At 39.0% G+C, this 24,731-nt stretch overlaps 1 protein-coding gene across 1 annotated transcript in view; it reads right to left on the minus strand.

Annotated features, from left to right (window-relative positions):
• Positions 1-22,705, minus strand: part of LOC104069883 (macrophage mannose receptor 1-like) — a 41,820-nt gene extending 19,115 nt beyond the window's left edge. Inside the window, exons 1-12 of the mRNA XM_009583491.1 lie at positions 22,684-22,705; positions 21,582-21,764; positions 17,565-17,722; positions 10,508-10,621; positions 9,029-9,144; positions 7,508-7,656; positions 5,740-5,939; positions 5,116-5,240; positions 3,868-3,955; positions 2,793-2,937; positions 1,181-1,222; positions 896-1,059 (exon numbers count right to left, since the gene is read on the minus strand). Coding sequence (XP_009581786.1) covers positions 896-1,059; positions 1,181-1,222; positions 2,793-2,937; positions 3,868-3,955; positions 5,116-5,240; positions 5,740-5,939; positions 7,508-7,656; positions 9,029-9,144; positions 10,508-10,621; positions 17,565-17,722; positions 21,582-21,764; positions 22,684-22,705 — 1,506 coding nt within the window. The remainder of the gene's footprint in view (positions 1-895; positions 1,060-1,180; positions 1,223-2,792; positions 2,938-3,867; positions 3,956-5,115; positions 5,241-5,739; positions 5,940-7,507; positions 7,657-9,028; positions 9,145-10,507; positions 10,622-17,564; positions 17,723-21,581; positions 21,765-22,683) is intronic.
• Positions 22,706-24,731: the final 2,026 nt, after the last annotated feature.

Genomic DNA, 24,731 nt, shown 5'->3' on the forward strand with positions numbered 1-24,731 from the left:
ACAGTCAGACTTCACCGTTGGCCAAAAGGTATGTCACTACATATCGACACTTCTCACAGTCTTACTTGAAAGTCACTGAAATCGGCACCTCTTGCACAGTCTCTGCAGTGGGCATCATCTGACAAATTTCTTGCAAGGGACAAGCCTTCCTACAATTTGGATATAAATTGATATAGGCCCTTGTGTCGTCTCACTGCCACTCTTCAGCCAGCTCAAGAAAAGTTTTATGTAGTTCAAATCTGACTTTTAAGCACATTCTTGATTAAAAGAAGTTCGCCTCAAGACAGTATAAACAGGCAACCAACCCCAGCCACCCAGGAAATATTAAAAATTTAAAAGCTCTTTCTCATGGCATAATCCATGCCTCGAGTTGTTCTTCCTGCATAATTATATTCTCCCCGCAAGAAGAAGGAGGCAAAGGGGCAAACTTGAGGACCAAAAAAAGGCTCTAGGTAGACTACATCCCAGATACACTGACGAGATCAAAGGCCAATGTTCTGAGTGTTGCATGTAAGCCGATATCTGTTTTGATCCACTACAGATATCTTAAGTTTATCTGTTGATAAACTTTCAGTTAACTCACCCGCCTTACAGAATCGTAGCTCACAAGTATAATACTTCTTGCTAAAATGAAGCCACAGATCAATTAAAAGTAAGCATTAAGATTTACCTTAGCACATTACCGGTTGCAGATAGATATAATGTGGTGTCCTTGTCTCAGCTATGAAACAATCTAAAAAAAGACTTGAGTTTGTTCTTCATATTAATCTGGCTTAATGCTACTGCAATTTCACTATCATAAAACTTGTAGGGAGAACACCAAGGTGAAAAGGATTAGTGCCTGTGCTCACTTGTTTTGGATGATTTATTCCATAGTATTAATGATTTTTCTTACATATCGCCAGAGGAACTTTCTTTCACTTTCACTCTCAATGACCGCAAGGTCTCCGAAGTTCCTTTTGCAGAACTCCCGACCTTTTTCCATAGGAACACTCTCCATGCTGAAATAATATTGTTTGTCTTCATGTATAATCCATCCATCATCAGTAGTCTTGTACTCTGTAAGATAAATGGTAAGCTAACTATATTGTTCCTGAGATACAAGACATTCTCATTCGTAAAATTTTAAAAATGCTTTTAGACATACACACACACAAATAGTAATAGCAATAACACTTACTGGGTGCAGGAGATTCTGTTGGTTCAGGCTTTACACTTGCCCCTGTAAGAAAAAAAATATTTATTATGATTGTACACTTTCTGCTATAAGACAAAATATTTACTATGATTGATAGGCATGTTTTTCTATTGACATTGAATTTTACAGTTAGCAATGGATTTAACACCAAAAACTAGAAGGAACTGAATAGCCTAAATCTCTTCTTTTTGGTACACTATTCAATTTTAAATACATATTCTTGTTCCCTGAGGCTCTAAATATAAGCTATTCCTAATGTGCAAGGTATTATAAAATACCTTGAAATTTACCTGAATTAAGGAATTATTTTTGGTGTTCACTGGATGCAGAAAACCTTATGTCCCAAAGCATTAATTCTATTAAGACAGTCCTGTATCTCCCTCTCCCTCCTTTTCCCAGGTCCCTTATACACGAATTCTGGCTTAAACCAGAGGCAAAAGGTTATCTTCTTCTGTGGTGCCCTAGCTATTACAGAGTGAGGTTCTTTCCATCTGTCTCTGGTTGAAAAGAACTTCTATCTGGGTCTTAAAAATTTCTCTAGATAAAATCTCATTGGAAAAGTTCCCAAGACATTAACTGGTCCTTTCTGAAAAGAAGACTTCAGGCTAAAGAATTCCCCTATTTGTTTTTTGCTATGGCATCATGGAGATGGCATCCTGAATGGCATCATTAGCATCTCAGGAAAACAATAACAATTTCTAATACAGGAGATCTCTGTCTTTATAGGTTTACCAATTTATTTTGTGCTAAAATATATTTAATCTCACAGATACTGGCATTTAATAAAAAATTCTCTGACTAAGAAATTCTTTTACTAATATAAAGCAGAGCTGGTACTTTATTAATGTAATGCAGCATTTTTATTTTGCTGCCTTCCCTCCCAGTATAAGAATGTGGTAAAATGTTTAAATGAGTACTTTTAAAAATACTCAAACTTAGGTAGATGCACTGCTTGTGGAACTCAAGATTTCTCTAAATTATAAATTTTGTCTTGATGTCTTCAGAAAATAAAAAGCGTCCAAAATCAGATCTCAAGAGAATTTAGCAAGAAACTAACATATGAATATAAAACCCAGTCAAAGCAAAATAAAGTGTCTCAAAACGAGGCTCCATCTTGCAACTACAGATTCAATTAGCTGACAAAACAGTACCTGAGCCAAGTAAAGGAGGCAGTATTCACACATTAAAATTCAAGTATGTGAACTGATTTGCAAACTATTTTCTAATAACCTGAAATTCAACTCAGAAAAAAAAATTCCAAAATAGGATTTGTTGGAGAAGGCATGAACTTCTCTAAATGAAAAGTCAAAAGTGAATGTGAATATTCAAAATAACATTTTCTTTTTTTCAAATATCACATTTCCCCTTCTGAAATCATAAAGAAAGATCAGTGAGAAGTCCCAGCAGGGCACCAAAGGCTCTGCATCTTTAAATGCATTGAAGACATGGAAATCCTTATACCACTTTGATATTTCACATTCCAAAGGGAACCATTCTGATAAACAGGTTTTGAAATTTTTTATTTCTTAAAGTTAAGGAAAAAATGAACCGAGAATCTTTTCTTATTATACTAATACACAGGAATAAGCAATACCTTTTCTTATCTGGCAAATCCATCCATATAGATAATCACAGTGCCTGTCATTCCAAAGCATGCTGGAATCGCCACTGATCTCTGCACAAAGTTCAATTCCTTGATAATTATTGGGTTCTCCAAAGCCCCAGTTTTCATACCTCACCTATGACAGAAAAGGTTTTGTGAAGATTCTGTTATTTAGAAAGAAAAAAATGAAGAGAGGGAGGAGACAGCATCAAACCACAGACCTATAATTTTTTCCTATTGTCACTTTAAAAACTTAGATAAGAGGAAACCAGAATCTCTCTGTGCAAATGCTGACATTTCAAACTTTTTTTCAGATTGCAACTGGACTACGGCTTAGATAACAGTTGTTTCTGATCATACTTGGAAGAATATTGACATTTTTTATAGGACCTAAATTCTGTAAAATTCATCTAATAACAATGATGGAGCATGCTACATGTTGATATTAAATTAAGTAAATATCCTGTATGACTAAAATAGTAGGACATTATTGAGACACAACAAAAATGTTGGCATTTTTCTCAGAAAAATATTACTGTTACCCTAATTTTCCTGTATAAATTCCAGTTTCAGTTTTCTGTATGGTAAACTTCCATCAATATATTTTGACCAATCTTGCATGAAATACACTCACATCTCCAAAACCACTTTTGTTTCTACAGTTTTATATCTTAGTCTAAAGTACAGTCAAGTCACACTGGCATAAAACATCTGCCTTCAGCTCCATGGAATGTAGGCCAATTCAGATAAAGATCTAATTAGCAAAGAAGAGAAATGCATAAGATGGACTATTTTACTCAAAAAATCCTTGTATTTATAAGAACATCCTTTTAGTCTACATGAATTTAATTTTCTTGTTGATTCAATGCACATTATCTTATAAAAAATCATGTTTTAGCCAAAAAAATCAAGCCATGAAATTGCTATTCATAAGCTTTCCTAAAGAGGGCATGACACAGTAGCGGGTTATGATTAAGCATAAAATTACACGGAAACGCATACACCACACACACTTGAGAAGCACAGGGAATGCAAAATAACAGCTGTGGAAAATTAAATCACTCACTGGAGATCCATCACTCCAAACAAAGCCATCATCAGGATTCAAGTAATATAAGCCCATCCAGAAATGCTGGTGGTAATAGCCATTGTTCCTAAAAAACAAAAAAAAAAAACCACAAAAATAATAAATGTCCCATTTATAAGAAGTTTAAACATAAAACCAAAACTAATAAGGGCATTACAATATTTTTAATAATCTACGAATCACAAGAATTAATAAGCTTCTCTAAGAATAATCCTTAAAGCTGTTAGAAACAATAACAACCAGGGTGGAAACTAATTAAAATGCAACCACATCTAGCTGTTACCACCATACATTAACTCAGACAGATTGAAATACCGACCAAGAAAATGTCCAGATCCTATCCAACTCCTGAAAATAAGGTGGCTTAATACTTTTGTATAATGGTTCAATAACCACTGTTGATCCATTTATCAGCTCTCCATTTTGTCTGTAAAGGCACTTACGGTTTCCAATAAAGCTACTGGCTGCAGTTGAATTACATTTAAAAAATAGCACCTTAAACTAATTATTGTCTGCAAGTAGACACACTTTACTGATTTATCTGCATTTATTGAGTCAATTTGTGATAATGCAGCATCTGAGAGTTCTTCCTTGTTGTAAGTAGCTGGGATTCTAGTATGGTTGTAGCATTTTGCAAGGCTACCATGTTTCAGTCTTGTTTCCCAGTTAGACAGGCATATACAAGTTCATTGGGCCCAGTCTATTGAGATCATGTTGCAAGTGTTACCTTTTTAAGAGTATTTGATGTCATTCAGAAATCTCACACCTGCTTTTTACAGTTCAGGGACCTACTAACCTTATTTACATTCCCTGTGTAGGAAAAAATTAATCTGAAGTTACTTCTGCTTTCTGATTAGTTCATAAAAATGACAATCAATCAACACATTGACCAGATTTATATCACGACCATTACCCTATTTGTACACTTGCTTATGTGAAAACAACTGGCATCTGTCGTAATTTTATAATATCCCCCAATCCACAGCAAATGTTTTTACATCAGATGATAAATGTTGCCAATCTCATTGCTTCTGGGGTGATTGCCACTAGTCATAAAACTCCTGCTATTTCATCAGCTCTGCTTTTTAGCTATGTGTTTGATACAGATGCAGATAATGAATCCAGACTGGCTTACACTGAAGTAAAAACATACACCTAAAATGAAGTATTTCAGAAAGATCAAAAGGCTAATTAAAGTGAATGGATGACTGCACTACAGATACTCACGCAATAGAACGCCATATCACATACTGTTCTTCTTTACCATTAATGGAGGCCAGATCTCCTCCTATAGCTCGACAAAACTCTTGAGATTCAAGCCATGTTTTCTTTTGCTCTCCTCTTGAAAAAGGCTAAAGAGAGCATGTAGTTATCAGACAATATAGATCATATAGATCACAAGATCAAGAAACATCAACTACCCAAAAGCAATTAATTTACAATTAACTTGTTCTGTGGGGATTACAGAAACTTTGAATATAAGGTTTATGACTGTTCACCTCTGTGAAACACAGGCTTAGTATGAGTGTCTTTACGCCAAGCGAGGAAACTGCATTGCTGACAGGAGCATCTGCTCCAAGACAACAATTAGGAGAAAGGCACTTTTAATCTTAAAAGAAAGGAAATTCAATCTTAAAAGAATGGGAAATTAAGATCAGAAGATCAGACCTGAAGATCAGACTTTAATGGAATAAACAAAACCATGAGCATTTCAATAGAAGGGAACAAGACCTCTACATATAATGTGTAAATAAGCTTATGAAACAGTAAGACACATGTATACCAATTTTTACTGCATGTATGTGCAGCAAATATAAACTACCTTAATGCAGAAACAAGCAACACACTTACTTTGAAACAGAAGCTAATACGATTATTTGAGTCCCAACCTTCTGGACACTGGGGAATGGGAGTTGTTGTAGGAACAGGTGGAATTGTCACTCCCTCTGCCCACACTTTGCATAGGAACTTTGCCTTTTCTTCACATTTTATTACATCCCACAAACCACCTGCAATTCCAGTCCTCATGGCAACGCAGCCCGGCTTTCTTCCTGGTTGTAAACAGGAATGCACAAAAGAAACAGTTAGGAGGTCATGAGAATTTAGAAAACTTCATATTCTATCCTGATGGAAATTAAGTCTTTGTACAGAGTCAAAAATGTTTCTAATGTTAGAGCGGGTCCCAAGGAGGACCAGGAAAATCATCAGAGGGCTGGAATACCTCTCTTATGAAGAAAGACTAAGAGAGTTGGGGTTGTTCAGCCTGGAGAAGACACGTTATCACAGCCTTTCAATATATAAAGGGGGCTTATAAGAAAGATGGAGAGAGACTTTTTACCAGGGCCTGTAGTGACAGGACAAGGGGCAACGGTTTTAAAATTATAGAGAGTAGGTTTAAATTGAACATAGGGAAGAAATTTTTTTACAGTGAGGGTGGTGAAACACTGGAACAGGTTGCCCAGAGAAGTTGTGGATGCCTCATCATTGAAAATATTTAAGGTCAGGTTGAATGGGGCTTTGAGCCACCTGATCTAGTGCAAGATGTCCCTGCCTATGGTAGGGTAGGGGGGACTAGATAATCTTTAAATTCCCTTCCAACCCAAACCATTCGGTGCTTCTGTGATTCTAATTCATGAAGAAACAAAAAAAAAAATCAAAAAAATCTGTGGTTCATCCATATCTGAGATACTGAATTGTACCTCACATCAAATCACCTCTAGTGGCTGACTCTAGCAACACCATAACCTGTGATCCAACAAATTCTCCCCTAAAATTGAAGATGTGGTTAGGGCTAGTTTCTCAAATTTGGCTAATTTGACTATGATTTTCAAAAATGAATTTGGTATATATAGGCCTAGTATTGGCTTCATGGTCTACGTAGCCTTACCACTCCACCTGACGCATTCAAATCAGCATTTAGGCACTGAAATTAAAGAGAATCAGAGGATCTCCTGAAAGGCAAATGTAACACGCCAGAACCTTGAAGGCTGACGACCATCCCCTTTTTAATGTGATCACGTCAGAGATAAAATGACCTCCCACCCCCGTAATTTTATTAAAACAGAAAAAAATAGCAATGTTTTCATCAACAAAACTTAGTAAATAAGGAAATCACAATTAATCTAGCAAAGATATTAACTAAAAAAAGTTTAAACACAAATCTTCCCTTGGCCCTCTTGTCCCTTCCTACAATCCCATTTTCGCTAAGACCAGAGATGCTTCATGCATGCTGTGATATCACACACTTCAGAACATGCAGTGAGCAAGTATACTATGAGATATGACTGAACAGGCAGGACTTGCAAGCAGGGCACAGTATACCTGCAGAGATTGCTCTTCCAGAATAGTACAGACACAGACTTCCCCAGAACGGACACAAATCAGAAACGTGATCTCAATTTAAAGTTCCTTCCCAAGCTCATGTTAAAAACGCATTTCAGCACGAAGCAGGAAGTTAGCAACTGGAGAATGGCATGCTGGAGAAAGCAGCCAGATATATTTGGGAGCAATTAGTCATTACACCATCAAGTGAGGGCAAAGGAACGAAGTAAAAAAATTCAAGTAGTGAGCAATGTACTTTGGGCACTGGACTCATTAAACAGTACAGAGCCATACCTACCAGGCATTTCAGAATTCCAGTGTGTAAATAAGACAGATTCGCCATTAGTCCACTTGAACGTTCCCTTTTCTTCTACATCTGAAAGACCAATCCAAAAGTATCTTTCTGTTCTCAGCCCAACCAGGCTAGTAAGATAGGCTTGTTCGTATCTGTTCAAAAGAACACAATCGTTAAATTAATACTGTTAAATTTATTTTTAAAAGTTGTAAAAGGCTTGTTATTTTGTCAGAATTACTGCTGTACCTTCTTGAAAGTGTAGCTTGGATGGATTTGCCTGAACAAAGCACATAACAAAACATTACATAATAGATATTTTGTAAGCTTGAATACCAGAGTATTCTACCTTCACTTTAGATGTCCAGTAAAGAAAGTGACATAATCATGGACTGACATGAAATCGGTGGGAAAGAAGAAACCTGACATGATTTACGTGTTATACGTGTATTTTTTGACAGTTTCTAGTACCCTTGTATTTTAATATCCTCTTGTTTCAGGCAAATCCAAAACTGGAAAAGGAATCTCAGCATTATTGAAGAAATATACAAAAGTGGAGGCTAGAGTAGCATGATACTAAATTATCAAACTAAGGAACACTGCAAATTAGATCCAATGATCATGCAGGAAAAGCTATGTTTGGGAAACAAACCTATGTAGAGGTAAAGCCTGTCATAGTTCATTATGGTGTTTAAACAAACAGCTCTTAAGAAATCAAAGCAAATAAAATAAGTCTCCCCTTAACAAGGTATAGTCTGAAGACCACATTAATGTTAAACCATTTTTATGACAGCTGCAGTGTTACCTACATTTAGAGAGCTACCATCCGTGACAGCTAGAGCTTTCACACTAGAACATACCTATTTAGATTATATAGAAACAAATAAGAGAAAGTGTAAAGCATCAAGTCAACTGCAAGCAAAATATGCTTTGTTTCTTAACCCTAACTTTCATTTTCCCAATATTCCACATTCAATAATGTGCACCAATTGTTCAGAAATTCAGCACACACTGAACACTGGCTGAATTGTGATGGATTTTCAGGTACTAAGCCTTCTATCATCATTTCGTTTCTTATTTAAATCTTTTAAAAGTAGCTCAATTCTGAGAAGCCCAGAAGACCTATATAGGACAATATATCCTCTTGCTCATTTGAACTACCTTTTGAAAGGAATTCAGAGCCATATCTCTTCATTTAATAACCAAAATTGGATTCTGCATCCCTCACTCAAGTAAAACCCATCCTCAAGCTACTGCAGTTAAGGAAATAGAAAACATAATCCTATTTTTTTCCTTGACATAACCATCTATATCAATACTGATTTCATAGCCATCACCTATTTTTACTATAAACTGAATTCCTTGATTTGAATACACATGCAAAAACCATGAGAAGTTCTGTATCTACAGATAGCTGTCCTCTCAAGCAGGATTTTTGTCCAGATCAGAATCTTTATTTTGATATTCAGATGATGCTAGATATTAAATCCTCATGTGATCCCCTCATGCAAGTAGACTTCTACATACCTGTCTTCAATAGTTGCTAAAAAGGCCTGATGCCTTCCACAGGTTTGATTTGCTTGAGAAAATGATACAAACGTATTTCCAATGAGGTAACAATAAAAACCATGTCTTTTCCAACCCTGTCAAAATAAACATTAAGTGATCGGATATGTTGCAGCTTTTCTAAATTTCTTTTTTTTTTAAAAAAAAGAAAAAAAGAAAAGAAAAAAACAACAAAACAAAACTGATTTATACCACTGTCAGCTAACTGTTAGACAAAGGAACAACCGAACTGAAAAAGCCAGACTGGAAACAGGCAGGATCAAAGCATTTTAAAATTTTGTTTCATAAAACAATTTTTTACATATAATGAATTTTAAATCAGTGCATTCCACTTACGAAGGCATGGGAGGCTTTGCTATGCACCTTTAGTGCTCAGTATAAGATTATAACTAGCACATAGGCATTGTGCAATCATGAGAATGGTCTTGAGAAGCAAATTTCAGCTTGGCTTTTCAGAAAGGGAATGACACCGCAAACCAGTTTGTTTATTATTAACTAACATTAACACTCTTTTCTAATGTTTTGTCATTCAAATGTCATTAATTCAGGAATATGGTTACAGAGGAAGAGTTTGCTGTGACCAGCCACAATTCACACAAATTTTTTTCTGATGGTTTTCAATTTCGCGCCTATGAGAGACTTTTTTCTACGAGCATGCACTTAGGTCTCTAGGCAAGGATAACACCCATGAGCATTAGGATCCCTTTATCTTATTCAACAGTTGATTATTTGTAAGGTTCCCAGGTACTCTTTCACAAATACTGGGAATAAACATCAAAGACATCCTCCGCAGCTGTATAAAGCAGACTTGGGAGAAAAGGCAATTTCTTCACGGAAGACAAAAACCCAGTAAGATTCCCTATAACGTAACAAATTACAGTAGGTTTTTCAGAATTACTGGGTGTTATCTCACCAGAAGGCCAGCATTACCAAATAAACAATAGATCCGCTGGCAGTTCAGAAAGAGCACAATGGATTCATTTTGCTCAAGCACTCGTAACAAATTCTTCAGAGAGCACTGCCAGAGACCACAGAAAAGCCTTGAGAATAGTATGTAGACAAGCACACCCTTCCTGCTGTGAACATTTTTGAAGAAAGTTGTAGGCAGAGCAGAAAAGCAACTACTGGTACAGACAAATTCCTTAGGAAGGCTTGAATGCCAATCAAGTAAAAATGGCCTGCTGCAGGGACTATAGGTTTGCGTTTTGGTTTAAGTTCCGGAAAAAGAAAGGGAGCATCAAGAGCCAAATGACAGTCAGAACATAGATTTATTCATATGTATCACCTATCCCATCTACCATAGAAATGAGAAGGCCAACTGTTCTGATGATGACAACACAGAACCTATTTTTCCCGTTTTATCTGTCACCTAGGTGGCATTTTCTCCTCTTAATCATTCCTAGCAGCCTATTCAGATCAGACAGTTTTTTCTTCACTTACTCTCTGGCAGCCCATGTCAATGGTTTCCTCTTCTGTAGGAGCTTCTGACATGGGCTTCCTTTTACAGATGTAGCCAATTTTCTTTTCACAAGAATGGTCTGCCCAAAATCCATCCTGAACATAAGAACAGAACATCACAGTCAAGTGGGATTTAGTCTTCAACAAAGGTGCTTTATGCTTTTAAGTATTTAATTATTTTTTCTAGCTTTAAAAGAAACAAAACCTACATCTAACTTCAGTACTTAATTCCAACCTCATTCCAATCTCACTTCTACTGGGGCTGATTCACCATTGTCTTACACCTTCTTTGATTATTTATCCTTCTGAAAAGCAAACTATTGTAGGTGATAGCAATACACCATCTTTACAAAGACTACTGATTTAATAAGCATGCAGGAGGAAAGGGAGATGTCATCTCTCCCCACAGAAATCCAGTTGCAACAGAAAAAAAAACCAGAAGACTACATTCCTTAGTTAATACTTACATAAAACTTTGGAGATGCAAAAAGTTCCTTGTCAAAGTTAGAATTAACATGGTTACCCCTCATACTATAGATTCTCAGAAGAAACAATGACATTCAGTACTGAAAGTAAGAAACTTCACACGATGTTCCTGTTTTGGTTTAACAGATGAACTAAGCTATTGGGAGTGGAAGAGAAACCCCTGTGCAAAGCACTCTCTCACCTGTGCCTTAAAGACTCCACTTTTGTAAAAGGAAAATCATAGCAGTTGGTGGCAATTTCTTTCTGGTTTTTCTTCCTTCCCCCCCCCCGGAAATGTAAAATCACCATCATGGTAATACATAGTCTTTTGTGCTACAATATGCAAAGTCCCCAAGTGCCTCAACAAACCCCACTTCCAGCAAAAACTCTCCCAAAGCTCAACACTACTGCCTACAACAACAAAGAACCCTAAGATGTTCAGCTGGTGCTTGTGTCTCCTCTGTCCTATGCTGACTGCAAGGCAAGTCCATTGGTGGCTGTCTCATCATCTCCTATGATGTCTTTCTCAGTCTCACTAGGCTGGTAGGCACTTCAAATAACCACCCAAAACTCTGACCTTCTCAGCCTGGAAGAAATCAGCACAACCTTCACAACCTTTAGACTTCTTCAACACAGAAAAACTTACTCTGAAGCTTTGGCTCTCTAGTTGCAGGAAGATCCTTTGCTGTCTTCCCATAACTGTGTCTTCACTAGGAAATTCACGCAGTAATTTCTGGGGACTTCTTACCATGTCTTATGAGCTGCCTTTTGCAAATATCTCTCCGTTCTCCTACTTCCTCATTAACTAAACCCAAACACTCCCTTTAAAAAGAAGGTGGCATCATAGACAAGGGCAGGTTTTGTTCTATAAAAATAAATGAGGGATTCAGATGACTTCAGCCAAGGAGTGAACAACCCAAAATAATCCACAATGGAACCATATATGTACTTAGGTAGACAAACCTCAACAAAAACCAGGGAAAGTCAAATTATAATTATGCTTTGTTTGGTCAGTTGATGACTGATCCCAAGAGACACTGGGCTAGTGCAACTTGCATGGAATCTGAAGTTACTTTTCCTACTAAAAGCAACTATTTAATAGATATGTATTTTGAAAGAGTTCAGAAGAACCCACAATAAAATTAGCATTCCACACAAAAGCCACTTATATGAAAAGTCTGTATATAGCCAAAATGTGTTGTGTTTTTTTAATCTGTAACTCTCACAATAGAAATTACTGACTTTTGAACCCAAGGGAAAACCTGGTCTGATGGCAAGCATCAAGCCCTTAAAACTTCGTCTTCAAAGAAATATTTACCAGTCTGACTTACTACTTGGTAGAGAAAGCAAAAGAGTATTCCCATCAAAAAGAATGGTAGAAAAACTGAATCATAGCATATGTCAACAGCTACCCTTTCAAAGTGTTAAACTGGACAAATGGTAGCTTCTTTGAATCATAGCAAATTTGTATCACATTAATTTACATCACTGTCCAAAAGGTACAGGGTCAAATTAAAATGAAAAGTAAAAACAATGTACTGAAGGAGGAGCTCAAATAAAACCGCATCTACAGCCACCAAATTCAATGAAAAATAGGCAAAAATCATAACACAATGAACAAGCATGTTATAAATAGAAGTCCTTTTTGATGGCATTGTTGCATGCCTTACTGTTATAATTAATTTCTAACTTTCCATTAGCGGCATGAGGGCACCAATAGACCTAAATGGCCCTGATCATCTTCACGTGGGGCCTCCACCCACCTGCCTGCCCATGGGCCCTGGGGCTCCACTTAAGCTCAGACTTGAGCCTTCAATCCCTGTCTATGCTGTAACAGAAGTATTTGTCTCCAGCTCCAGCAATGTCTGTACCTGGCTATGGGCCTTGTTGATCCAGATCCTGACCTTTGGACTGTCTTCCTGGCTTGATCTTGGACTTGCCTTGTCACTGCGGACTTGCCCAGCAATTACTGGATTGTGTCTGACCCTGGTTACTCTTTCCAGACCTGATCCTGACTGAGCTACTTGGCTTGACCTTGGACCTGCCTCATTATCCCGGACATGGGCTCTCGTCGGCCATCAGCTGCCTACCCACCTGCCCTGCTCCCTCGCTGGGGACAGTGGGACAGGCTCTGGCTGGACAGGCTCTGTCCCTGCAAGCTGGGCTATTACGCTTGGCTTGTGGCTCCCCACCTGTTAGGAAGGAGCTGATTCTTGTTGCTCCCTGGTCCTTCCTTTTTTTCATTATACTTGAAGGCTAATTATCTGCTGCTGTATATATGAGCAGCGGAGAGACCAGCCACATAAAGCAATGGGTATGGAACACTTTTATAACAGTTCACACTCTCTGAGAACCAAAGAAATACTAGTTGGAAGACAAAACATCCTCTATTTCAATCCCTCAAAGTGAGAGAGGAAGTAATTTACTTCGAATATCCCTGCTGGTTTCCAGCAAACCTGTTCTTAACCACACAAAAAAACCCACCCTAAGTAGCCCGTTCTGCTTTTTTACTAAATAAACAATTGGAAGAAGCGAGTGCAACCTCTGTAACAAGCTGTGTATACTTGAAGACTTTCGCTCTTCTTCAGATTTCTCTTTTACAAATCAAAACCTCCTTTATTTCTTCAGCCAAAACCTACATCACGCCTTCCATATTGCTTTTGAGCGCTGATAGAAGTGAGAGGATGACAGCTCTCCTAAAGCAGCAGAATGGAACAGCAGGCTGCTACTTTTGTTTATAGCTACAGCCATAAATATACCTATCTATTGCTGTTGGAATTAAAAGGCCTCTGGAGCTTAGACACAAGTCTCAATACATATTCAGTGCTGGAGGACCCCAACATCCTTCTGTTCTGACAGACACTCTATGTTAGGTGAAGGAAGAGAAGGCTTGGTCTACCAGAGGATGGAATCTTCTGCTTCCTCCCTTCCCAAAGTCAAGGCCCAGCAGCCTGAACCAGTATTTTCAGCTGGTTCTTGACCATAGTATTAAGCATGCCAGCCTACCATCAGAAATTCTACTTCTGAGCAATGATCATGGATTATCTGGCTGCACTGAATGCTGCCACTTTTAGCATGGCACACATGACATGACTGGTGAGTCCAAATCTTAATGCTTTAAGACCCTGGCCATTGAACTAATTTTATTTTCATACCCAACCAAATGTTAGATCACTTTTATAATCTTAATCTATAATCATCTTCTGTCAACAGAACTGCCTAGACACATACAAGCAATCACACACCACTGCATATATCTGTAACTATTCTTGCCTCCTTGTAATAGAACTGCTTGTGTGTTTTGTCTGGGCATATACTTCAGGACTTTACTGACGATACAAAGTGCGGGTGAGGACATAAATAGGAATGACTCCTACTTGTCCATCCATTTCCTTACCCAGTAGGCTTCAGTGAATGGCCACATGGAGGGGGGAAAAACATTAGGTAGACCAACAGTGGTTCTTTCAGGGCTTGGCATTGCGGAGTGGCATGAATTTATTCCAGACCTTGCTGTTCCTGCCCTGCACCAGAGGATACTGCTAGGTCTAGTTGTAATATTCCCTGCCTCGCCTTTCTCCTAAAGTCTTATGGAATTAACCAGACGTGCCTTTCCTCTAATCTTGCAACAGAAACTGAAGTAGCTGTCTCTTTCCTAGAAAAATGCAACAGGTGCTAGAATTCAAACTATCACAAGAAGTGATTTGCTTAGGTTTGCAGAAAATTAGAATCTAGTGGATCTCAGCTTCTGTACACAAATAGGGATTTTTAACCTGAATCCAAGTTCCCCAAAATTCTGTAACACTTGGCTTGGCCAGAAAATGTAATCCAGATCCTCAGAGAGCCGCAAAACAAATTCTGCCCCTTGACGTTTTTTCTTGAAACTCTTGGTTTGAAGGCAGTCAGGTTGTTCTGATAAAAATCATGGCTTTGCCAATGTATTTAAGCTGCCCTATATGTTCCAAAAGACTGTAAAAAAAGGTAAATAAAAAAAAGATTGCATCAAGGAACTATGAATATCTAGAGCAATCTTAGTACTTTTTTTAAAGTACTAGCCAAATTATGAAATGCTTGTCAGCCCCTAACCTTCTCTAATACTTCCTGCAACAAGTCTTATGAGGAGCGGCTGAGGGAACGGGGGCTGTTTAGCCTGGAGAAGAGGAGGCTGAGGGGAGACCTCATCGCGCTCTACAACTACCTGAAAGGAGGTTGTAGCGAGGTGGGGGTTGGTCTCTTCTCCCAAGTAACAAGCGATAAGACGAGAGGAAATGGCCTTCAAGTTGCGCCAAGGGAGGTTTAGATTGGACATTAGGAAAAACTTCTTTACTGAAAGAGCGGTCAGGCCTTGGAACAGGCTGCCCAGGGAAGTGGTAGAGTCACCATCCCTGGAAGTATTTAAAAGACATGTAGATGAGGTGCTTAGGGACATGGTTTAGTGGGCATGGTGGTGTTGGGTTGACGGTTGGACTTGATGATCTTAGAGGTCTTTTCCAACCTTAGTGATTCTATGATTCTATGATTCTAATACTTCCATGTACAATACCATAAAACCCCAAAGTTCACACCAACAGATGAGGGTAGCCAAAGGGCACAGGATGGTAGATGAGACAAAACCTCAACTATGTGTTCCTTGCAACTCACCACCCATATGCGCCAGGGCGGCTACCTTGCAAAGCCCCTGTGCCTGAGCAAGTTCTCCAGCCTTGACCAGTATAAAAGTCCTTGAAGCAACTGCCATTTACAACCTCACTTGACTGACCCTCACATTTGAGCATTCAGTTTCCTTCCGCTGTCTGATCCTATAATTCTGTAAGTTAGACAAAACACCTACTACATCCTCAACCAACACTGGCATAGCCACTGCACAGACAATGGAGCACAAAAATCCTCAGGCCCTCAAAAATGTTTGTTCAATTACCATGTGCACCATGGCCTGGTTGCCATGGAAGAAATATACATTTACACTCTTCTCACCAGAGCATGTCCACTAATACAATGGAGAAGAATTTTTAAAAGATTATAATCTTACTCATACTTCTGACCAGTGCAAAATTCTTCACTAAAATACACATCAAATTCTAACCTTCTGGACACATCTGACTGCACATGAAGTTCCTTCTCCCTGCTGAATTCATACAGAAATGAAACTGTATATCTGAATTTTGACACGGCCAGAGAACACCTCCACAAACACACATAGCTCTGCTTAGTTTTGGGAGATTAATATGCTGTACCCTACACAGGCTTTCCTCTTCCATGGATACTACTGTGGTTTTGCTCTCCCAAGGATGCTGTTCTAGTTCTCTTCCTTATTCCTTCCTGGAACTGATGATGTGGTCCCTTTTTCATCTTCTTCTAGTGCCGCATCTGCTAACTACCCTATGTCCGCTACAGCTTCCTCCTGCTGCAGAGCTGGCTCAGCCCTCTCCTGTTGCATTCAATCTCAATTTCTGAACTTGAGTGCTTGTGCACCAGAATGATGCATGCTGCATGAACCAGCTGCATGCATACATGCCACTGTTGCTGTTGATGACTGCACCTAAGTGAAGCAAGTTAGAAAACCAGGCCTACTGGGGCTTGAGTGCGGGCTTGCCCTATGAGGCAAGCTCTGTATAGTGTTCAGGCCAATTGGGAAAAAAATTTTAGTTCTTCTATTCAATATATAAGTGTGCTCACCGAAAGTACAACCTTCAAGTTTTAATTTTGTAAAATAAGAAAATGCCTTTGGTATGGGTAAATACTTTTCTTCTTCCTGATAAAATAGGTAAACCCTAAATGAGGTGATAAGTTTAATACTTTTAATTATCACAAAGAGGAAAAATACCATTTTGCAACATCACACACAGACTGACTTTTATACCAGGTATTATCTCAGTTCCTGTAATACACCTAGCTCATCGATCATTGCCATATTCCAAAAGGCAGCCTTTTTAAAGCAGCCTTTTAATTGTAGATATACAGACACTCAGTAAAGGCTTCCACTAATGCCATTGCTAACCACTTTTATCACAGCTCTTCATGTGCCGTGCAGGTACAAGCATAACATCTAATCCACCTAGAGCTGAGATTTATAACTTTACCTAGAAAAAGAAAATTAAGGCTTCTATTTTCTTCTAAAGATAGTATTTCTCTCTAACATCATTAAAAATTGCTAGTGCAAGTTTTTAAGGTAGCTGCATATCCCATATTCAGTCAAAGCAGAAAAAATCCAAACATATCAAAAATGTCTTTGTAGCTTCCTGAAGAAAAGCATTTACATGTTCGTGTGCTTCACAGTGTAATTAAAAGTTTCTTCAGAAAAGCCCACATACACAAACTGAAATCCAGAAATATGGATCTTGGGGGGCAGTTGCCTTCAAGGAAAGCCAACATTTGCCTGCTTCTCAGGGAAGACAATAAAAACAACTTCCTGGCAACCTTGAACAGGGATCCTTCCTCAAAAAAGTAACACCTATAAGACTCTAAAATAGGCTGCTTCAAACAGTAATACCCCCTACTTCTGTGCTCTTGCACAGAAAAAAGCCGAAATGATAAATGAAATTATAAGATAATTAAGTCAATAGCTACATGACTTTACCTTTCCCTTCATAACAACACAGTCCTCTTGCCTGTTGTTTGCATGAGTGGGTTCTCCACGAAGCCACTTGGTGTAGGTGACAGGTGTCCCATCGCTCCATTCAAAATACATCTGAACCTTGAGGTCATTCAACCCAATCCACAGCTCATCAGCTGGCTCTAAAACATACAATTAACAAGGTTGATAACAGACCTTTTATATGATGTGAACTTTTATCTTTATGGAACAGAAAATAATTTATCCTCAGGAAGTTTAAAAGGCAGTCACAGGAAATTAAGGTGCCCTGTTTCATAAAGAGGGCATATATCCAGTATATATCCATATATCCAGTCCAGTCATCAGGAAAGGCCACTCACTCTTACAATAAGAGTGTTTAATTTTGTATAAAACAGCCAAAATACTCTCTTTGTTGAATTATGTTGCAACACAACTAGGTTCATTCTTTTTTTCCAGCTCAAAACTCTTGTAACAAGATATGAATAAACACCTAAATAAAATGCTACCTCCCCTTTTCCTCCTATCTTTAGTATAGTGAAGAAAGAAGTGCCCTCTTTTCTAATGCTCAGACACCTAGTGTTGTCTTTTAAAGCTGACAACCACTGTACTTGCAAGTTTTCCCACTACATGTGTTCCTATATTTTGTTTTATTTCAGAGCAAAAAGAAATTCATGTAGTTATTGGACTTCTTTCAGTTTACAGTTAATGGTGTTAACTGCTGGATTTTGGCTGAAAGAAAAGTGCAGGACTGATCAAGGATGCTACTTTACAGCTGCTGTTTCTTAGAGGTTTATTTGTCTGTGCTTAAAATCCTCCACTCTAACACATTGCTACTATAACGTTCATACCTAGTTTTGTTCTGAATAAACTATTTGAATAAGGAGGATTAAAAATTTGGGCATTTATAATCAGTCTGAACTCCATCATCATCAAAGGGTATTCCTCTCTAGAACTGATTTCATGACTTTGTTCAGCGCAATGGGAATTTTTTTAATTATTATTTAATTATTTATTTATAGTTGGTCATCCAGCCTATGCTAAAGGCAGCGGGTGTTTCCTTTTGTCCGCAGCACTATGACTCAGATCACACTGACCAAATACATGCACAGTCCTTTCCTTAGATAGCAGTCTTTCCAAGCAGAGTATGAACTACTTAATTGCTAGAACTTACTCATTATGAGTATTTTTCATGAATGATAGGGAGACTACTTTTTAACATTTTTTTCCACCACTTAGGCCCTTGCATTTCTACAACCCATCTACAGCACTCAGAGGTTTTTCCTGTTCAGTTTGTTATCATAGTTCTTGCTTTCTTCCATAAGTCTTTCTCTACCATCCTCTATCCAGACTGACCACAGTCAACCTGACAACGAAATCACCCATGGAAATTAGAAATGGGATTGTGAGCCCACCCAAAAAGACATCAGCTGTGGGAGTGGGTCTCTCAATGGAACTGGAATGGTTTCTTTTCTGTTGCTGCTGTCCCTAGCAACAAAAGTGCCTGTAAAACAGTTAAAAGTCATTGCCCCCAGGGCAATCATTCCTGATTAACACATTTCAGATGGAGGTTATCCTAGATACCCCGACAACTTAAAACTCTCCTGTGACATTTCTCCCATCTGCTAGTTACAGAAACATGAAGGCTTCCCATTTTGACCAACCAAGCTGCTGCAAAAATCACCCTCCCAGCCTGTCACTTTAATGGAGTCAACTCTCTCTCCTTTCTCTTTTCCTCCCTTGTCTCTCCCATCTTTATTATACTTAAGTATGATCAGCCCTCATAGCTCATCCATACGGTCCTTACTACCTCTCCCCCAATAAGAAGGGCTCAGATTCACAGGACATCAGGCTCCATTTTCAAACAGGGACCTTTACCTCTTCTTCCAGACTGCTCTTCATGTTCAGAAGTCCCCCAACATCACGTCTCAGTACCCTCCTTCAAACTCTCCTCTGCTACCAAAATTGAAACCTGTTCCAATTCCACTGCCCATCATGCTCTCATTTCCTCCTTAGCTACCACCATCCATGCTCTCTAATTTCTTTTTTGTTTAGTTACCTGTTAAAATCTTTCTGTGTTTGTTGAGCATCTAGCACAGCAGAGGCCTCATCCATGGCCAGGCTCACACCATGATAATAGGAACAACAAACAGCATTCTTTAAGAAAATGGTTACATCAAAGACACCTAAATAAGCCATGCAAATCATAAATGGCCAAGAGCCATTTCTGGCTCTGTGGAGCCTCTTCCTACATAACATTTTCTCCTCTGAAGAAGAAACACTGTCACAGAGTTTTGCAATTATCTCTAAAGCTGGGTGACTAAATACCAAGACTGTTTTTCTTCCCAGCCACTTGTAAATAAGCTGTTTTCCACTCTCTCAGACATGCACTGGGCCACGTTTGTGCCATATCACCTGCTGGACTTCTGTGTAAACATCCAGAATGCACTTCTTCATTCTTCTTCATGTTCCTTTCTAAAGTTCTCCTTTGTGGGTGATGCCAACAAAAGCTCGGCTACTATGACAATACTCATCTCATTGTACCCCTTCTTCCCTTGTTTTATCATAGGACTGTGAATTGTTTGGCACAAAGACAGACTTTTGTTCTTTCTGTACAGCACTTATTGCAGCAGAGTTCTGATGCAGACAAGATTTTCTATGCACTGCAATACATGGTGTTCTCATCTCAGTGGTGAACAAGGGTAGTCTGATACTGTCATAAACTGCCTTAAAAGGCTTCTTTAGTTGTTCCAATTTTACTCCTCTGAAAAGAATGCTTTCAAAATAGTCTGTTGCAGTGAGCATGCCTTATGTGAGAAGCCTGGTTTCCTTCAGGACTATTTGCCTTTCAGAAACATTCACTTTTACAAAAACAGTGCAGCGCAGTCAGTTCAGGAAAGGTCTTTGGAAAAGGCATTAAACTATGAAATAATCTACTTCCAAGGAGTAAGGCGAAAATACAACTGATTTCCTTTAGAGCCTAACTTCTTTCAAATGTCCTTATGTCTCATCAAGAGGTCCCACCTTTCCTAGTAATCTTCTTTGAAAGAGTAAAAGTTTCATGTTGTTCATGAAAGAACATTCTTTCAGGAATGTAAGGACAAGCACAAATTGCCATGGAGTTAGCTAGCATACAAAACCAAAGCATATCAGCTATTTTATGATTGCCACTCCAAGACTGTGTTACACTGCAGCTCAAAGCAGCTTACTGCCCTTTCAGTGAAGGATAAACTAACTTACACTTACCTGGCACTAAAAGCACACATAGGATCAGTTACTGCAAAGAAGCATACATAGGTGTGAGCATGCTCCTCCCATCAAAAAGCAGTAACTGATCCTACATGCAAAATCAGGTTCATGTAAAGCAATAGCAACCACAAAATTGTCTCAGCGTCAGCATGGTTGCATCTCCCCTGATGAACACACGGCATCTGTAGCCTAACTTGCCTTGCAAAAACTCGAGTGTATACTCAGAAACCGAGCACCTAAGTACCATATTTAATTTGGGGCACATCTGAATCCACATACTGGGACAGACAGCTTCCTTCTTCAGAAGAAACATAAGCAGCATGACTTGAAAAATAAGGACATGGCAGTGCTGGTAATAGGACCCAGATCTTCCCAAACTGTCTTTAACCAACAGACTTTGCTTCCCCTCATCTACCTTTGCAGACCAACAGTAAAAATCCTTCCAGCTTCTGAAAAGGTTGAAAATTGTTTTAATCTACATAAAAGGAGGTAGAAGCAGACCCAAAAACCCAGGACTTTGGGGTTGATGCAATTCACAACATTGACCACAGCTTTTCTGTGACGGTATAGTTTGTTTGGTTTTCATGCTCTTACTGTGTTTTTTTTCCTTCCAAAGATTTTTTAAATCTAAAATTTAACTCCTTCTGCACCCTGTGATCAAGACAATTATTTTTTTTAACAGTCTCCTCCTTTTATTAATAAGTAAGACATATACAAAACTCTTTATTTTCTTAGTATAAATATATATGTATGTTATTGTAAAAAAGTACTCACGATACCCAAGCTGAGAAATAAGAAAGCTGTACTCTTCAACATTATGGATGCTCGCCAGATCCCCATCCTCTTTCCTGCAAGATGTTAAGGCATCTTTCCATATTTTGGGGTCCCTGTGAATTATGTAACAGTGACCAGCATATGACATCCATTGATCAGGACATCTAATAGGCACATTAATCTCTGAAAAGAAAAATTACCATGAAGAGTTTCAGAATTTTATTCTTAACTAAAGACTGAAAATTGCATAAGGAAAGATTTAACAAACAAATTAATTATATATTTTCTTCATGAAGAAGAGCAGAGCTGAAAAATATGTACAGAAATAATAACCTGCATGCATGATTAAAAGTTGAAACTTCCAGATTTTTTTTAAAGAACACTACAGTTACAAACAAGCGCTTGCACCTTGTGAAAAGACAGAATTAAAAATTACCATAAAATACAGTTTTGACTTTTATATGCATACATACATACTAAAAGATAAAGTCTGCAGAGCTGTGCTTTATCATTTTTCTATACTCATGTCAGCATTTCTTTTCCTCCTCCATGCTGTATAGCTATATGTTAAGAACTTGGGCTTACAAAATATATTTATGAGAGTAATTTTCTTCTCCAAACCTTAGGCATTTTATGGATTAGCCCCATCTTCTAGACTAGCAAAGTAAAAATAACTGGTTCTACAGGATCACGAGAGAACCTAAATAAGAATATTGCTTTTAGGAATCCTTTTTAAAAGCTTCATTGAGAAAATTATACTGTCAAAGTAAATGATTTATGCTTAAAACTTGCTTTTAAAAGTTCAACAGAACTGTACGAGAGTACTGCCAACAGCAACATTGCTGTTCAGCAAACAATTCAGCCTTGGGAGGAGTGCCATCCGAACATATAATAAACAGAATATTGCTGTTGTAGAAAAAAATTATAATTCTTGCAGCACTTTATTTATAATCAGCAGATGGGTTTAGCAAACACCAATATATAGACTAGAACAAGGACAGCAGGTTTGCAGAAATTCTGTTGGCAAAAAAAACTTGTGTATGTCAGGAAAGGAGAAGCAATGTGTTTGTGTATGACTGTGGGGTATATTCCATGGAAATACTTAAATAGGCATCCAAAGCCATGACCAGTCAGGCCCAGGTTGCAAGCACATATCCTGTTTCAATTGGAATATGCTGATGATTAGTCGGTACTCGGTGTCACAACACAGATTTCTAGCACAGCTATAAACATAGCCTGCTGTTTGTGGACCTGCTTCAAAAAAATGCTAGCATCTAACAAAGTTTAAGTAAAACTGAACTTTGTCACCCCAGGACGAGGGTCTCAGTGCTTGGTCAGAGCCTGTCAATCCTGCCACAGGAGAGAAAGAACTGGAATAGAGAGCGGGGGAACCCCAGAAAAACAAACTGAATGTAACGTGGTCATGTTGGGAGAAACAAGAGAGGACAAAGGTGGCAAATGCTGTTGTAGAGGTTAGTCTGATGCTTCAGACAGCTGCCTAATTTGACCTATGTCTGGTCTCAGCTCCGAGCATTTTACAGTGCTTTGCTATAACAGTCAGAGAATTGCTTTGAAATTGTTTGAGAACTTGTTTGCGAACAGAGAAGGACTTATGGGTGATGTGATTGTTGGAGGCCGTCTTGGGCACAGCAATCATGAAATGATAGAGTTTTCAATTCTTGGACAAGTAAGGAGGGGGGTCAGCAGAACTGCTACCTTGGACTTCCGGAGGGCAGACTTTGGCCTGTTTAGGAGACTGGTTGACAGAGTCCCTTGGGAAGCAGTCCTGAAGGACAAAGGAAAGCTAGACATTTTTCAAGAAGTAAATCTTAAAGTCGTCTTGGGCACAGCAATCATGAACTGATAGAGTTTTCAATTCTTGGACAAGTAAGGAGGGGGGTCAGCAGAACTGCTACCTTGGACTTCCGGAGGGCAGACTTTGGCCTGTTTAGGAGACTGGTTGACAGAGTCCCTTGGGAAGCAGTCCTGAAGGACAAAGGAAAGCTAGACATTTTTCAAGAAGTAAATCTTAAAGGCGCAGGAGCAGGCTGTCCCCATGTGCCAAAAGACAAGCTGGTGGGGAAGAAGACGGGCCTGGCTGAACAGAGAGCTTTGGCTGGGACTCAGGAAAAAAAGGAGAGTTTATGGCCTTTGGAAGAAGGGGCAGGCAACTCAGAAGGACTACAAGGATGTTGTGAGGTTATGCAGGGAGAAAATTAGAAGGGCCAAAGCCCAACTAGAACTTAATCTGGCTACTGCCATAAAAGACAATTAAAAATGTTTTCTATAGATACATTAGCAACAAAAGGAGGGCTAAGGAGAATCTCCATCCTTTATTGGACGGGGGGGAAACATAGTGACAAAGGATGAGGAAAAGGCTGAGGTATTTAATGCCTTCTTTACCTCAGTCTTTAATAGTAAGACCAGTTGTTCTCAGGGTAGCCAGCCTGCTGAGCTGGAAGACAGGGAGCAGAATGAAGCTCCCGTAATCCAAGGGGAAATGGTTAGCGACCTGTTACACCACTTAGACACACACAAGTCTATGGGGCCGGATGGGATCCACCAAAGGGTACTGAGGGAGATGGCGGAAGTGCTCACCAAGACACTTTCCATCATTTATCACCAGTCCTGGCTAGCCAGCGAGGTCCCAGTTGACTCGAAGTTAGCAAATGTGATGCCCTTCTACAAGAAGGGCCGGAAGAAGAATCCGGAGAGTTACTGGCCTGTCAGTCTAGACCTCAGTGCCAAGGAAGGTTATGGAGCAGGTCATCTTGAGCGCCATCAAGTGGCACATACAGGACAACCAGGTGATCAGGCCCAGCCAGCATGGGTTTATGAAAGGCAGGTCCTACTTGACTAACCTGATCTCCTTCTATGACAAGGTGACCTGCTTAGTGGATGAGAGAAAGGCTGTGGAGGTTGTCTACCTAGGCTTTAGTAAAGCCTATGACACCGTTTCCCACAGCATTCTCCTGGAGAAATTGGCTGCTCACGGCTTGGAACGGCTTGGATGGGTGTACTCTTCGCTGGGTAAAAAACTGTCTGGATGGCTGGGCCCAAAGACTTGTGGTGAATGGAGTTAAATCCAGTTGGCGGCCGGTCACAAGTGGCGTTCCCCAGAGCTCAGTGTTGGGGCCAGTTCTCTTTAAT

This window comes from Fulmarus glacialis, unplaced genomic scaffold (assembly GCF_000690835.1).
Source record: "Fulmarus glacialis isolate BGI_N327 unplaced genomic scaffold, ASM69083v1 scaffold16790, whole genome shotgun sequence".
NCBI classification, from domain to species: domain Eukaryota; kingdom Metazoa; phylum Chordata; class Aves; order Procellariiformes; family Procellariidae; genus Fulmarus; species Fulmarus glacialis.